The sequence below is a fragment of the Macaca nemestrina genome, chromosome 13 (genome assembly GCF_043159975.1).
Source record: "Macaca nemestrina isolate mMacNem1 chromosome 13, mMacNem.hap1, whole genome shotgun sequence".
In the NCBI taxonomy this organism is placed as follows: Eukaryota; Metazoa; Chordata; class Mammalia; order Primates; family Cercopithecidae; genus Macaca; species Macaca nemestrina.
This window is the reverse complement of record NC_092137.1, coordinates 33,372,719-33,385,465: the sequence shown is the minus strand read 5'-3', so window position 1 is coordinate 33,385,465 and position 12,747 is coordinate 33,372,719. Positions and strand designations below refer to the sequence as shown.

The 12,747-nt window shown below is 40.8% G+C and overlaps 1 protein-coding gene across 18 annotated transcripts in view; it reads right to left on the bottom strand.

Moving 5' to 3' along the window:
- LOC105464817 (latent transforming growth factor beta binding protein 1) overlaps positions 1-12,747 on the bottom strand; it is a 445,139-nt gene that overhangs the window by 42,688 nt on the left and 389,704 nt on the right. For all 18 annotated transcript variants that reach the window (XM_024787691.2, XM_024787692.2, XM_011712889.3 and 15 more), the window contains one exon: positions 9,742-9,885. In XM_024787691.2, the coding sequence (XP_024643459.2) occupies positions 9,742-9,885 (144 nt within the window). The remainder of the gene's footprint in view (positions 1-9,741; positions 9,886-12,747) is intronic.

The window sequence follows — 12,747 nt, the reverse complement described above, 5'->3', positions numbered from 1 at the left end:
GAGATAAATGGGAAGAGGGACACAGATAATCTCTGCTGCTGGGGGTTCAGCAACAAGGCCACAAATAGTGCAATCATGTCCCCTGGCTCTGATTAGGAAGGAGTAGGTTTGAGCTGAAGACACCACCTATAAAGAGCCCTTTCTGGGAGCTCCTCCTGTCTTGGTTCATCAGCCTAAAGAGGGTGTGGGCCATTTGCTTGTAGGGCCATTTCCACCTTTGGTCTTTCCCCATAAATGTCTAATCTAAGGAATTACTGTTGGGATGAGAAAATCTACAACATGTAGTTGGTCAAAGTGGATATGAGCTTTTTAAATAGGCTCTCCCTTTCCATTTACAATGTGTTCTGAAGGTTTTTATGAGCTAATCTTCTCTGAACCTTTTTGGAACAGTCAGAATTACTACAATGACCCAAGAGTAACACTGCTAATACATATGAATAAATAGTTACCCCCAAAGAAACAGCTGCCTGTAGTCCTGAAAAGAGATCAATAGATAAAACTCTGTGCGTGTGATGATGTTCAATAAATTACTTTCAGCAGAATTACCCAGGGCACTTTATTTCCTTTCTTATTTTAAAAATGCTACAGGCATTATTGTTTTCAGTGAGAAAGAATTCTTTAATATTTCAAGGACACATAAAGGAAAACTTAGAAATTCATATGCTTTGTTTTGCGTTTTCTCATACAAGAACTTGGAAAATTAGAAATGTGTTTTTCTTTTTTTCTTTTTTTTTGAGACAGAGTCTCACTCTGTTGCCCAGGCTGGAGTGCAGTGTTTCAATCTTGGCTCACTGCAAGCTCCGCCTCCTGGGTTCACGCCATTCTCCTACCTCAGCCTTCCAAGTAGCTGGGACTACAGGTGCCCGCCACCATGCCCGACTAATTTTTTGTGTTTTTTGTAGAGACGGGGTTTCACCACTCAATCTCCTGACCTTGTGATCCGCCCGCCTTAGCCTCCCAAAGTGCTGGGATTACAGGCATGAGTGACCTTGCCCGGCAGACATTTCTGACCTTAAAGCTTGAAACTTAACATTTGGCTTATCTGAGTTCCTTTCTCAGGAAATGACCTTCAGGCCTCTTAAAAAAAGTATCAAAGAACTGAAACTCACCAGATCACTACATCCTGACATGAGATGCTGATCCCTGATTCATCATGATTGCTTCCCTGTCCCTCCCTTGCTCTTGTTTTCTTACACATTGTTACATTTCTTCCCTGTTACATCCATCAGGGAAGTGGATTTGAGACTGAACTCCCATCTCCTTGGCCCTAGCACCCAATTAAAGCCTTCTTCCTTGGCAATACTTGTAGTCTCAGTGATTGGCTTTCTGTGCAGTGAGCTAGAACCTAGACCAAACCCCTGGTGTTCAGTAACAGAAAGTAGATAACTTAAGATGGTAAAACATATCAAAGCAGTCAAAGTGAAGTTTAGAAAAAAAAGCACAAGAGTAAAAACATTTTAAAAGAGGATCTCTCCACATAGTTCTTGCTCTTAAAGAGGTCTTAAGGAGTGAACTGGAGGCTTCACTCTCAGGACACACACACACACCTAGGCCTCACTGCACAGGGATGGGTACACAGGGATGGGTAGACAAGGCTATCAGGGAAGATGCCTGGTGGAGCTGACATCTAGTGAAGGCATTATAAGAGAATGGAGAAAATGAGCCAGGGACAGTGAGAGGGTGAGGAGAGGAGAAAGTCGGGGATATTACTATAGAGTGGAAAAGCAGGGAGAAGAAAAAAGAGCAGAAATGGATGAATGAGGGGGTTCCTGAAAGCCAAATAAAGTACCGTGGGCCCAGCCCTCTGTATCCATGGGTTTCACATCTGTGAATTCAATCAACTGCAGATCAAAAATCTTTGAAAAAATAAAAAGCATACAAAAACAAGTAATACAAATAAAACAACACTATAGAGTAACCATTTACATGTCATTTATATAGTATTACATATTATGAGTCATGTAGGGATGATTCAATGTATACAGGAGGATATATGCATATGTTACATGTAAATACTATGCTGTGTTCTATCAGTGGCTTGAGCATCCATGGATTTTGGTATCAGTGGGGGCCCTGGAACCAACCCCTCTTAAATACCAAGGGACAGCTGTACTGCAGAGAAAGAAAAACGAGAGAAGAGTACAGAGTCAGAACAGGAAGCACATATGGAGATGGGGGAATGAGCAGATGCCACACAACACAAGCCTGTAACATTCCTGACACTCAGGTGTCATGAGGGCCTGCAAGGATAAATGCATGAGTAAAGCAAATCCGAAGTGACACACAAAGTGTATGGAAACGTTTAAAAGGAAATGTACAAACCATTCCTCTTCAGGTTTAGTTTATGGCAAGTTCTAGGATCCAAAATGCATTTCTAATGCAATATTATGGGTATATCTTGTAGTATTAAGAAGATAAAATAAGACCAGTCTGGGCGACATAATGAGAACTCGTCCTACAAAAAAATTTTAAAAACAAGCTGTGCATGGTGGTGTGGGCCTGTAATCCCAGCTACTCAGGAGGCTGAGGTGGGAGGATCACTTAAGCCCAGCAGGTCAAGGCTGCAGTAAACCATGACCATACCATTACACCACTCCCGCCTGGGCAACACAGCGAGATCCTGTCTCAAAAAATAAAAATAAATGAAGGTACAAGGTGTGTGTGTGTGGTGTGTATGTATAGTTTTAGTTTGTTACTTTGATTGATATGTCAGTTCATTAAAACACTGACACCTCTTTATCAGAAACTCAGATATGACTTTAGGTGCTATCTATAGCAAGCAGAAAATCTTATAAAAGCAGTTTGGCTTTTATACCAAAAAGATGATACCTTCTCATTATCATCGCTGGATGTGGGAAGAAACTTGAGTCAGTATTTTTTTAAAAAACAAATGAATGTATTTTCCTCAGCCTTACCTACATTTACGGTATAGATCCATTACAAATACACAATATGACTTCAGGAATTTTATGGCCTTTTATAATATTTGCATTATAAATACTGTGTTCTTACTTTCTTTAATATTTTTTTTCCTACCAAAAGTCTTTTTTTCCAATCAGAAATAATTTTTATAAAACTCTTTCAATGTTAAATTTATTTAACAGGTTAACTAAACACATTTTAAAAAACAGACTCTGCCAAATATAACAGTTGACTGACTGTTACATGTGGTTTCCTGCCTTTAAAAAATGTGTACATGCACAGCCGGGCGCGGTGGCTCACGCCTGTAATCCCAGCACTTTGGGAGGCTGAGGTGGGTGGATCACAAGGTCAGGAGATCAAGACCATCCTGGCTAACATGGTGAAACCCCATCTCTACTAAAAATACAAAAACGAAATTAGCCAGGCGTGGTGGCAGGAGCCTGTAGTCCCAGGTACTCAGGAGTCTGAGGCAGGAGAATGGCGTGAACCTGGGAGGCAGAGCTTGCAGTGAGCTGAGATCACGCCACTGCACTCCAGCCTGGGCAACAGAGCGAGACTCTGTCTCAAAAAAAAAAAAAAAAAAAAAAGTGTACATACATAAAACCTGTAGTGTACCTTTCTAGGAAGGGAACAGGGATGCTGTTTGAGTTCAATTGTCAGAACTACCAAGATGAGTTGTATTCTGTGTTCTTTGACAGTGGGGAGACGTTCCTTTTTTCTTTTAATTTAACGTCTTCCAATTTAACTCAAGCAATCTGAAGCAGCACTTCTTACACGGAAGTGTGAATAGACATCTCCTTACTTAAGTGTGCCCCTATTAAATCTTTGAAAAAATGAAAAATTATTTTTATTCTGTAGAAGTAGCTAGGAATGGGAGGGATGGGTTATGAAAGGAACATGTGCTTCTAATGTGGAGAGGCAATTTATTCAACAGTTACTGAGTGTCTACCATCCATCAGGCACCGTGCTAAGCAGTGAGCTGTTTTGCAGTGGATGCAGAGAGAATAAGATGCAGAGACTGTTAGTCACAAAAACAAGGCACGTGGAGAGCAGAGAGGCAGAATCCTGTAATTCCATCTTGGGGATTTGGGGAATGTATGATAACTTGGTGAGAGTCGAGCAGACTTTTAAAAAGGCTTGAGAGATATTTCAGGAAAGGCTAATGAGAAGACAGGCAAAGTGGCTCATGCCTGTAATCCCAGCACTTTGGAAGGACAAGGCAGGCAGATCACTTGAGGTCAGGAGTTCAAGACCAGGCTGGTCAACATGGCAAAACACTGTCTCTACTAAAAATACAAAAATTAGGTGGGCATGGTGGCACAGGCCCGTAATCCTTGCTAGTAGGGAGGTGGAGGCACAAGAATCACTTGAACTCAGAAGGTGGAGGTTGTGGTGAGCCAAGATCATGCCACTGCACTCCAGCCTGGGCAATGGAGCAAGAGCAAAGTCATCATCTTGGGAAAGCATAATTATTCGGGGTAACCATGAGCAAGGCATGGGCTTGGATGTAGGTATGGGGAGTGTAGGAGAGAAAGCTAAACAAGCAGGTTACATTATAGAGGATAAAGGGTATTGCTACCCTGGCTAATGCATTTGGACTTCATGCTATAAAGCAGTGGCAAGCAGTTGAAAGACTGAATGATTTAAACCCAGATCTGTGTTTTGAAAACATTAACTCTGGCAGCAGTGTGGAGCAGGAATTGATGAGAGAGGCAGGGAGAGAAGGCAGGAGGCTACTGCAATGATCCAGCTAAGTGATGTTGAAAGACTGACCCAGGGAAGCAGCATCCAGAGCAGGGAGCGATCTGAAGAACACCCTGAAAGTAGAACTGGCAGGATGTTATGATAGACTGCTTGGATGACGAATGGGGAGACAAAAAATGTATGACTTCAGAATTTCTAGTATTGATGTCTGGCAATTAATAAATAGACATGGCTGGGCGCGGTGGCTCATGCCTGTTATCCCAGCACTTTGGGAGGCTGAGGCGGGTGGATCACAAGGTCAGGAGTTCGCGACCAGCCTGACCAACATGGTGAAATCCCGTCTCTACTAAAAATACAAAAATTAGCTGGGTGTGGTGGTATGCACCTATAACCCCAGCTACTCAGGAGGCTGAGGCAGGAGAATCCCTTGAACCCAGGAGGCGGAGGTTGCAGTGAGCCAGGATCGCGCCACTGCACTCCAGCCTGGGCGACAGAGCAAGACTCCATCTCAAAAAAAAAAAATAAATAAATAAATAAACAGACAGAAGCAGAGGAAATGGTGATTAATTTAGGTTTGAATAACTGTCAGCCAGAGAAGCTTACAAGACACCCTGGAAGACAAAGTCCAATAGGCAGCTGGAAATAGGAGCATGACACTCAGAACACAGGTGGAGGCAGAAGATATTTACTTAGCAGGCAACATCATATAAGTAACGGTTGACTCCAAAGCAGATAAAATATCTCAGGAGAAAAACATAAATAAGAAGAGAGCTAAGCATGCAACTGCCTGGGATGTTATTATTTAAGGAATGGGCAGGAGAAGAGGAACCTGAGAATGGAAGAGACTAGTCCAAGAGGCAGGAGAATGCAGGGAACAGTAATGTCATGAAATCAGTCACAGGGCAAAGATGGGGGAAAAGATGAAAAACCAGTGTCAAATGTTTCAGAAGATGACTCTGGGATGAGACTAAAGAGTTTAGTATATAGAAGCTCACCGACGGCTCACTTAGATGAAAAGTCAGAGGGCCTAATTTCAGTGCACTGAAGGTCAAATGGAAGATGGTTCTGTTGAGGCAGGGGAATATGGATGTCCTTTCAGAGTCCAGGGGTCAAGATGGTGACAGATATCAGATGGTGATACTGCAGGGGACTTTCTTTTTGATTTATTTTTGTATTTGCCAATTTTCTATGATTAATGTGTATTATCTTAATAATGAAAAACAAAATGAAAAAAGCCAATTTTGAGAAGAATTTGATGTCTTGGTGTCCTCAGCCCTAAAAGTAGAAATGGTGCAGTGGGAAGATCCCTGAGTTGGGTTCCTGAACCAATTCTGCCATTCATGAGCTATATAACCTTAAGAATAACATTTAAGATGTTTCTCTGGGCCTCAGTGTCTTTACCTATAAATAAAAAAAATTCAGCTGGAAAATCACTAAGGTGGTTTCTAAATACAGAAGTCTAGGATATAGTTCATGATGTGGGAATAAGATCTCAAATGTATTAGCGAAAACTGATATTTAAAGAAACCCTATGATAAACTGTTGAGTAAAGTGAAGAATTACTTTATAATACAACTAATCACCCCAACCTATATGCTTTATACTTTCTGATTGTGTTTGCTTTTCTTAAAGTGAAGAATACCTGTATGGATTATAATATGTACTTTTTTCATTGTGCTCTTTTCATTATACCTTCTGTTTTAAAAATAAGATTCCGTTCCTACCACAGAACTTCCTCTGTACACCAATCAAGGAAGAGAACAGCATTTTGTGGGTAAGGTCTGAAGGCTGCAGTTGCCAAGATTAAATATTTACTGCTTCCCTTAGAGTGCCCAAAGACATAAAGTTTTTATTGAGCAATTATCACAGGCACTAAGGAAATAATAGCATCAGACTATATTTTATATCGATACCTCCTTAAATGTGATGAGTGGCCTGGTATGGACATTTTTTTAGTTACTTCTTTTTCAGATGCTTTTAGGCAATGCACAGCAATGTAAATTAGTGGCCAAAGTCCCAGGCAGTAAAAAACATTAAGGCAGACCTAAAAAATACATATGTGGGAAGCAAGAAAGTTTAGAAATAAAAACCCTAGGGCATGAGCATTCCAAAGTACCTTAAAGGTTCATCTGGGACAATACCCTGCTGGAAGTGGGTGCTCTTCTGCCAGTGGGTATCCCACCTGTTCTTGGATGCCTCTGCGGGAAGCACTCCAGTATTTTGTGAGGCTGCTTTTTGCTGACTAGCTCTTGTTAGTTATTGGAAAGCTCTTCCGGCTACTGACCTGAAATCTGCTTTCCTAATATCCTACGCCATAGCCCTAGTGCTGTCTTCGGTATGATACCACATCAGATTATCATGCTACTGCTCATTGTTGGAATATAGATTGTCCTGGGGGAGTTTTACAGCTGAATAAAAATGTGATAGCCAATGCTGGAAATCTACCTTCCCCTTCCTAAGCGCTTTTCAGGAAGGATGAGATCTCAGCTTCAGTATATTATATATATAATGAAATTAATTTGAATTCTAGTCTAAAAACTTTTATTTATATTTGGCCTAAAATGTTTTTTTCTATGGAATAGCAGATTCTTTTACTGTACAGGGTACAAACTCTCTTAACTGGCCAACATTTAACCAACTTGCTGTGTTAACTGATGTTTTCTTGCCCTCTGTAAAATACCATTGCTGATGCTCACGGAAGGGAGAATGCTCAGAGCCGGACGGCTATTCTTGCAGAGGTCCACACACTTCTGCTCCTATAGGCTGCGCAGTATGCAAACCAAGACTCACCTAGGTATATACTCAAACATTCTGTGTCAGTGTATTCATTATTGTACTTACATAATTTAACATTACATCAACCAGTACAATATGAATGTGACTAGAAGAGCTGTTTCTAGGGCAAGTTAAAGCTTTAGAAAGATTCGATAAAGTTGATTTAGTAAAAGAAATGCTATCAAATTAGGTGTGGACAAGACAAGTGTAAAAAATTGAGAAAAACTGTAAAAATCTAGAGGGATTTTTACGTTCGTTTGCTTTGGAAAAGGCTTTAGATTCTCCGTTCTACAAAGAAAGTGTAAGTAACACATAACAGATGGGGTTTATGTGGGATAGCCACACAAACTCCACAAATGAACCTCTACACAGAAGCCTTTCTCTTCAAAGATTGGTGCATGAATGTACTTTTTTTTTTTTTTTTTTTCTTTTGAGACAGTCTGGCTCTGTCGCTCAGGCTGGAGTGCAGTGGTGTGATCTCAACTCACTGCAACCTCGCCTCACGTGTTCAAGTGATTCCCGTGCTTCTGCCTTACTGATTACAAACATATGCCACCACGCCGGGCTCATTTTTGTATTTTTAGTAGAGATAGGGTTTCCCCTTGTTGGCCAGGCTGGTTTAGAACTCCTGGCCTCAAGTGATCTGCCTGCCTCGGCCTCCCAAAGTGCTGGGATTACAGGCGTGAGCCACCGCACCGGGCCAAATGTACTTACATCCTTTGAGTTAAAAATTAGACTTAGAAGATGTTACCTTTTTATGATTTCCAGTTTTTAATCACCTTTTTCAAATAATTGATCAATTACTGGCTCTGATGAAATCAGACAGAAGGCTTCTGCTGAAGTTTATGGCTAAACTCAGTCTCTCAGGATACTGCTAGAAATTTTTTTTAAATGAAGACTGTCATAAGACAGTCTTAAGACTCCATACAATCAAAGTTCACCAACAACTATACAAATTGAGGCATGATAAAAGTAAAAGCTGCCAGGAGCTATACAAATGAATAAGCTCAACTAGTTACTGGTTGGGATCCAACAATTATCTTTTTATCTTCCTCTACAGAGTGTAATCGTTGGACTATCCTGCATTTTTTCACTTAACATTGTATCACATACGTTTATCTTTATCATGACTATCTAAGCATCACCTAGGCCATTTAATGGCTATATATTATGACATATGAATTAACTCATTCAAAATTACACTATAGGTGAGGTGCTACCCTATGGAACCAAGCAAAAATAAGAAAAAGACAGTTACTTAACCAATTCTGTTAGTGGTCAACCAGATTTTTCTGTTTTTTGGTTTGTTTTTTGCTATTGTAGATCCAATTAAAATGAAAAGTCTCTTCTTTATGGAATATGTATTGTTGTGGTGGTCACTAGAATGAAGAGAAATCCTGTCACCAGTAATAACTTATCTCTTCTCTTTCACAAAGTTTTTGAATTACAGTCTGTTCATTTAATTCTGTACCCTTCACCTTTCTATATTTAATAACTGAGGAAATATGTGTGGGTGAAAATATTTTTATATTTCATTTCCTATTACTTGCAAAGACAGCTATTTTACACAGAACAAGTGTACCCTCCAGAGGAGTAGTGAAAGCTATTATCGAAGCATGGATAACACTGATTGAGAAAGAAAAAAAATGGTCTATGTTTCATTTTACTTGGCTCTCAAAGGACCATTTGGGCCTTTGCTTTCCCTAAAATACAACCAAGCTATAGCTACATGGCACAAACTAAAAGGGTGATTGGGAAGTTGATTAATTTATCTGGAAAACAGTCCAACTCTCTATTTCAGTTTGCACGGTGACGACACAGCCTAAATCAAATTTTAAGTGAACGCAAACATAGCCACTCTCTAGGCCAAATTCTGGAAAAACACCTTAAGAATTCCAAGTGGAAGTCTTTGTAGATCCTAAGAGGCCTATATGTTGCTTTTAATTTAGAGAAGTGTCAAGACACATTTCTCTAAGGGCCAAGAACGTATGGAGGATTATGCAACTTAATGAGATGGTGCCATATTAAATCCTGAGCTGATAGCTCTTTAAGTTTTAAGCAATCCCCAGCAAATGTCCTCATCATTTTGGATCCTTTACCTTACTGGAGGCATCTCTGGTTTGGATAGAACATTAGAGGCCATCTAGCCCAAAGAGTCATCATCCACATCTTAATTCCACTGACAAGGCAGGCACAGAAGAACATGGAAGCTTCCAGAGACAGCACTGTGTCAGGACATCTGGCTAATTATCTCACTCTCAGCATTTATCCCAAAGCTGTGTGGGTGCAGGTCTTTGAGAGGAGCCTGCCATTCCCTTGCACAGTGTCACTGGGACTTACCTGTGGAGGTCCGGGAGCGGCACTGCCCAGTCATGGGGCTGTACTCTTGATTTTCATCAGCACACACGCACAGGAAGGACCCTTCCACGTTTTCACAGAAGGCTTCACCACACACCCCACTGAGCAGTTCACATTCATTCACATCTGGAAAAGGGAGCACAGGCCAAGTGAGATGTGTGCCTCATTCATGATAGCTCTCTATTTTACCAGCTGTGCCAGGGCTAATAGTGTCTTGCTGAAAAGCAGGCGATCCCCAGAGAGCAGTCAAACCCCTTCTGCTCTTTCAGGGAAGGGGCTCTTTAAGGTAGAGCTGTCAGATTTGGTCTGGACGAAAGGACTATGAAAATTCAAGACAATTCTCAATTTAGTTTTTTTGTTTTGTTTTGTTTTTTGTTTTTTGAGATGGAGGCTTGTTCTGTCGCTCAGGCTGGAGTGCAGTGGAACGATCTCGGCTCACTACAAGCTGCGCCTCCTGGGTTCACGCCATTCTCCTGCCTCAGCCTCTCGAGTAGCTGGGACTACAGGCGCCCGCCACCACAACCAGCTAATTTATTTTGTATTTTAAGTAGAGACGGGGTTTCACCGTGTTAGCCAGGATGGTCTCGATCTCCTAACCTCGTGATCCACCCGCCTTGGCCTCCAAAGGGGTTACAGGAGTCAGCCACTGTGCCTGGCCAATTCCCAATTTAGTTTTAAAGGACACCCTGGAATTGTACTGCAAACCTAGTATGTGCCCACTGACCATCTAGTTTTATCATTCCTGACTTTTCAACATAATGAAATCTTAAATGACCCAACACTCTACTCTCAGTTTTTTTTTTTTTTTTTTTTTTTTTTTTTTGAGATGGAGTCTCATTCTGTCGCCCAGGCTGGAGTGCAGTGGCCCAATCTTGGCTCACTTGCAACCTCTGTCTCCTGGGTTCAAGTGATTCTTCTGCCTCAGCCTCCTGAGTAGCTGGGATTATAGGCATGAACCACCATGCCCAGCTAATTTTTGTATTTTTAGTAGAGACAGGATGTCACCATGTTGGCCAGGATGATCATGAACTCCCGACTTCAAGTGATCCGCCTGCCTCAGCCTCCCAAAGTGCTGGGATTACAGGTGTGAACCACTATGCCTGGCCTACTCTCAGTTCTTAATTCGAGCAAAGTTAGAATCACTGATACTTCAGTAACCACAGAATTAAGTTCATTTGAAAAGCTTTAAAAATATACTTAAATATCTGAAAATACAGGTATTTCTCTGGTAGCCAAAGCATCCATAATTATCAACAGAATTCAGATTACATATTCCTTTGAGAAATGAAGGAGAGATCCCTATAGACACTCATCAGGCTACATTAATCATTCATGTGAAACAAATTGGTCCAATAACTAATCACTGATCTCATGATGCCTTTTCAAATTCTGTTGATGTCCCACTGTTTAATTTCTATTTTGCTAAATGTTTTTCTTCTGTACTTAAATATACATAATTAAAATACAGTCAAGGAATCTCAGTGACAAGTACACTTTATTCAACATTTTGTAAGTACACAGCCCTAAAGAAAGGCTAATTTTATGTTTGATCTTGTCCAGTAGTGCTTTTTACCCTCTTTCCTCCTACAACATTTTATTTATGAGTATCCAGTTCAGCAAAGCACCTGAATTAAAGTCTGAAATGCTCACATGTCTTATGCATTAAACATGTACAAACAATAGCTTTCATGAGCATACTTTGAGATGGTTTATACAAAGTTAAAAATTTGAGCAATTATCTAAATCATTCCAGAAAAAAAATCGTCCTTTCACCTGGTATACCCAGTTAATTGGACAAAAAGCTTATATATCTTGACTTATTTGGATAATTACTTCAGTTTTCCATTTCATTTGTATATAAAGAGATATAAATCCAATGAACTGGTTTCACTTGTGAAAAATACCATAACATAAAGTAAAGCAGAGTTGAAATATTTAATCAACCTAGACAGTCATATTGAGACCAGAAAAACTTAAGAAATTGCCAGTTCACATTTATCAATTTTAGGTAAATGTTCAGTGGAACTTTGTACTTTCCAACATGTATTATTGATGTGGCTAATAAACTCTATCTCATCAGACTGCAAAAATTCAATCAAGAAATATTTCCTAGCTTACTTCTGTGGGGCAGGCCTGTACGGCCTGTATGTGAGGAAGCAATGACGAGCCAGCAGTCCCAACTCCTGCCTTCATGGAGCTTATAGTTGAGTTAGGGAAGTTAACAAATAATTGTACACGCTTCAGTGAGTGTGAGGAGTGAAAAGTTCAGACTCAGTGAAAGCATGGCACAGCAGATCTTAAATGCGGGGGTGGGTTAGAGAAATGATACTGGAGCAAATAGCTGAAGGATGAGTAGGTGATAATGGGGGAGGTGCTGACTCATCCCTGTAGCTCTACAGAACACACAGGGTAAAGTGCATATCACAGGTGCTCAGTAAATATTTTTGAAAGAATAAATACAAATACAAATAAAATGACATTTGTTGAGTTCACCAAAATGATAACAAATATTCCTTCTCTAAGGGTGGTGTTTCGTGTGCCAAGCTGAAATGTCAGCATGGGTTTAGTGTGCTCATCCAGCTGGTTAGAAATGAACATTAAGCAGCCGGGCGTGGTGGCTCACACCTGTAATCCCAGCACTTTGGGAGCCTGAGATGGGTGGATCACGAGGTCAGGAGATCAAGACCATCCTGGATAACATGGTGAAACCCTGTCTGTACTAAAAATACAAAACATTAGCTGGGCGTGGTGGTGGGTGCCTGTAGTCCCAGTTGTTCAGGAGGCTGAGGCAGGAGAATGGTGTGAACCAGGGAGGCGGAGCTTGCAGTGAGCCAAGATTGCACCACTGCATCCCAGCCTGGGTAACAGAGCAAGACTCTGTCTCAAGGAAAAAAAAAAAAAAAAAAAGAAGAAATGAACATTAAGCAAGGGCTCTGGAGCTATGTGGACTCGAGACAGCCGACATGGTTTCCAGATATGGTTCAACAT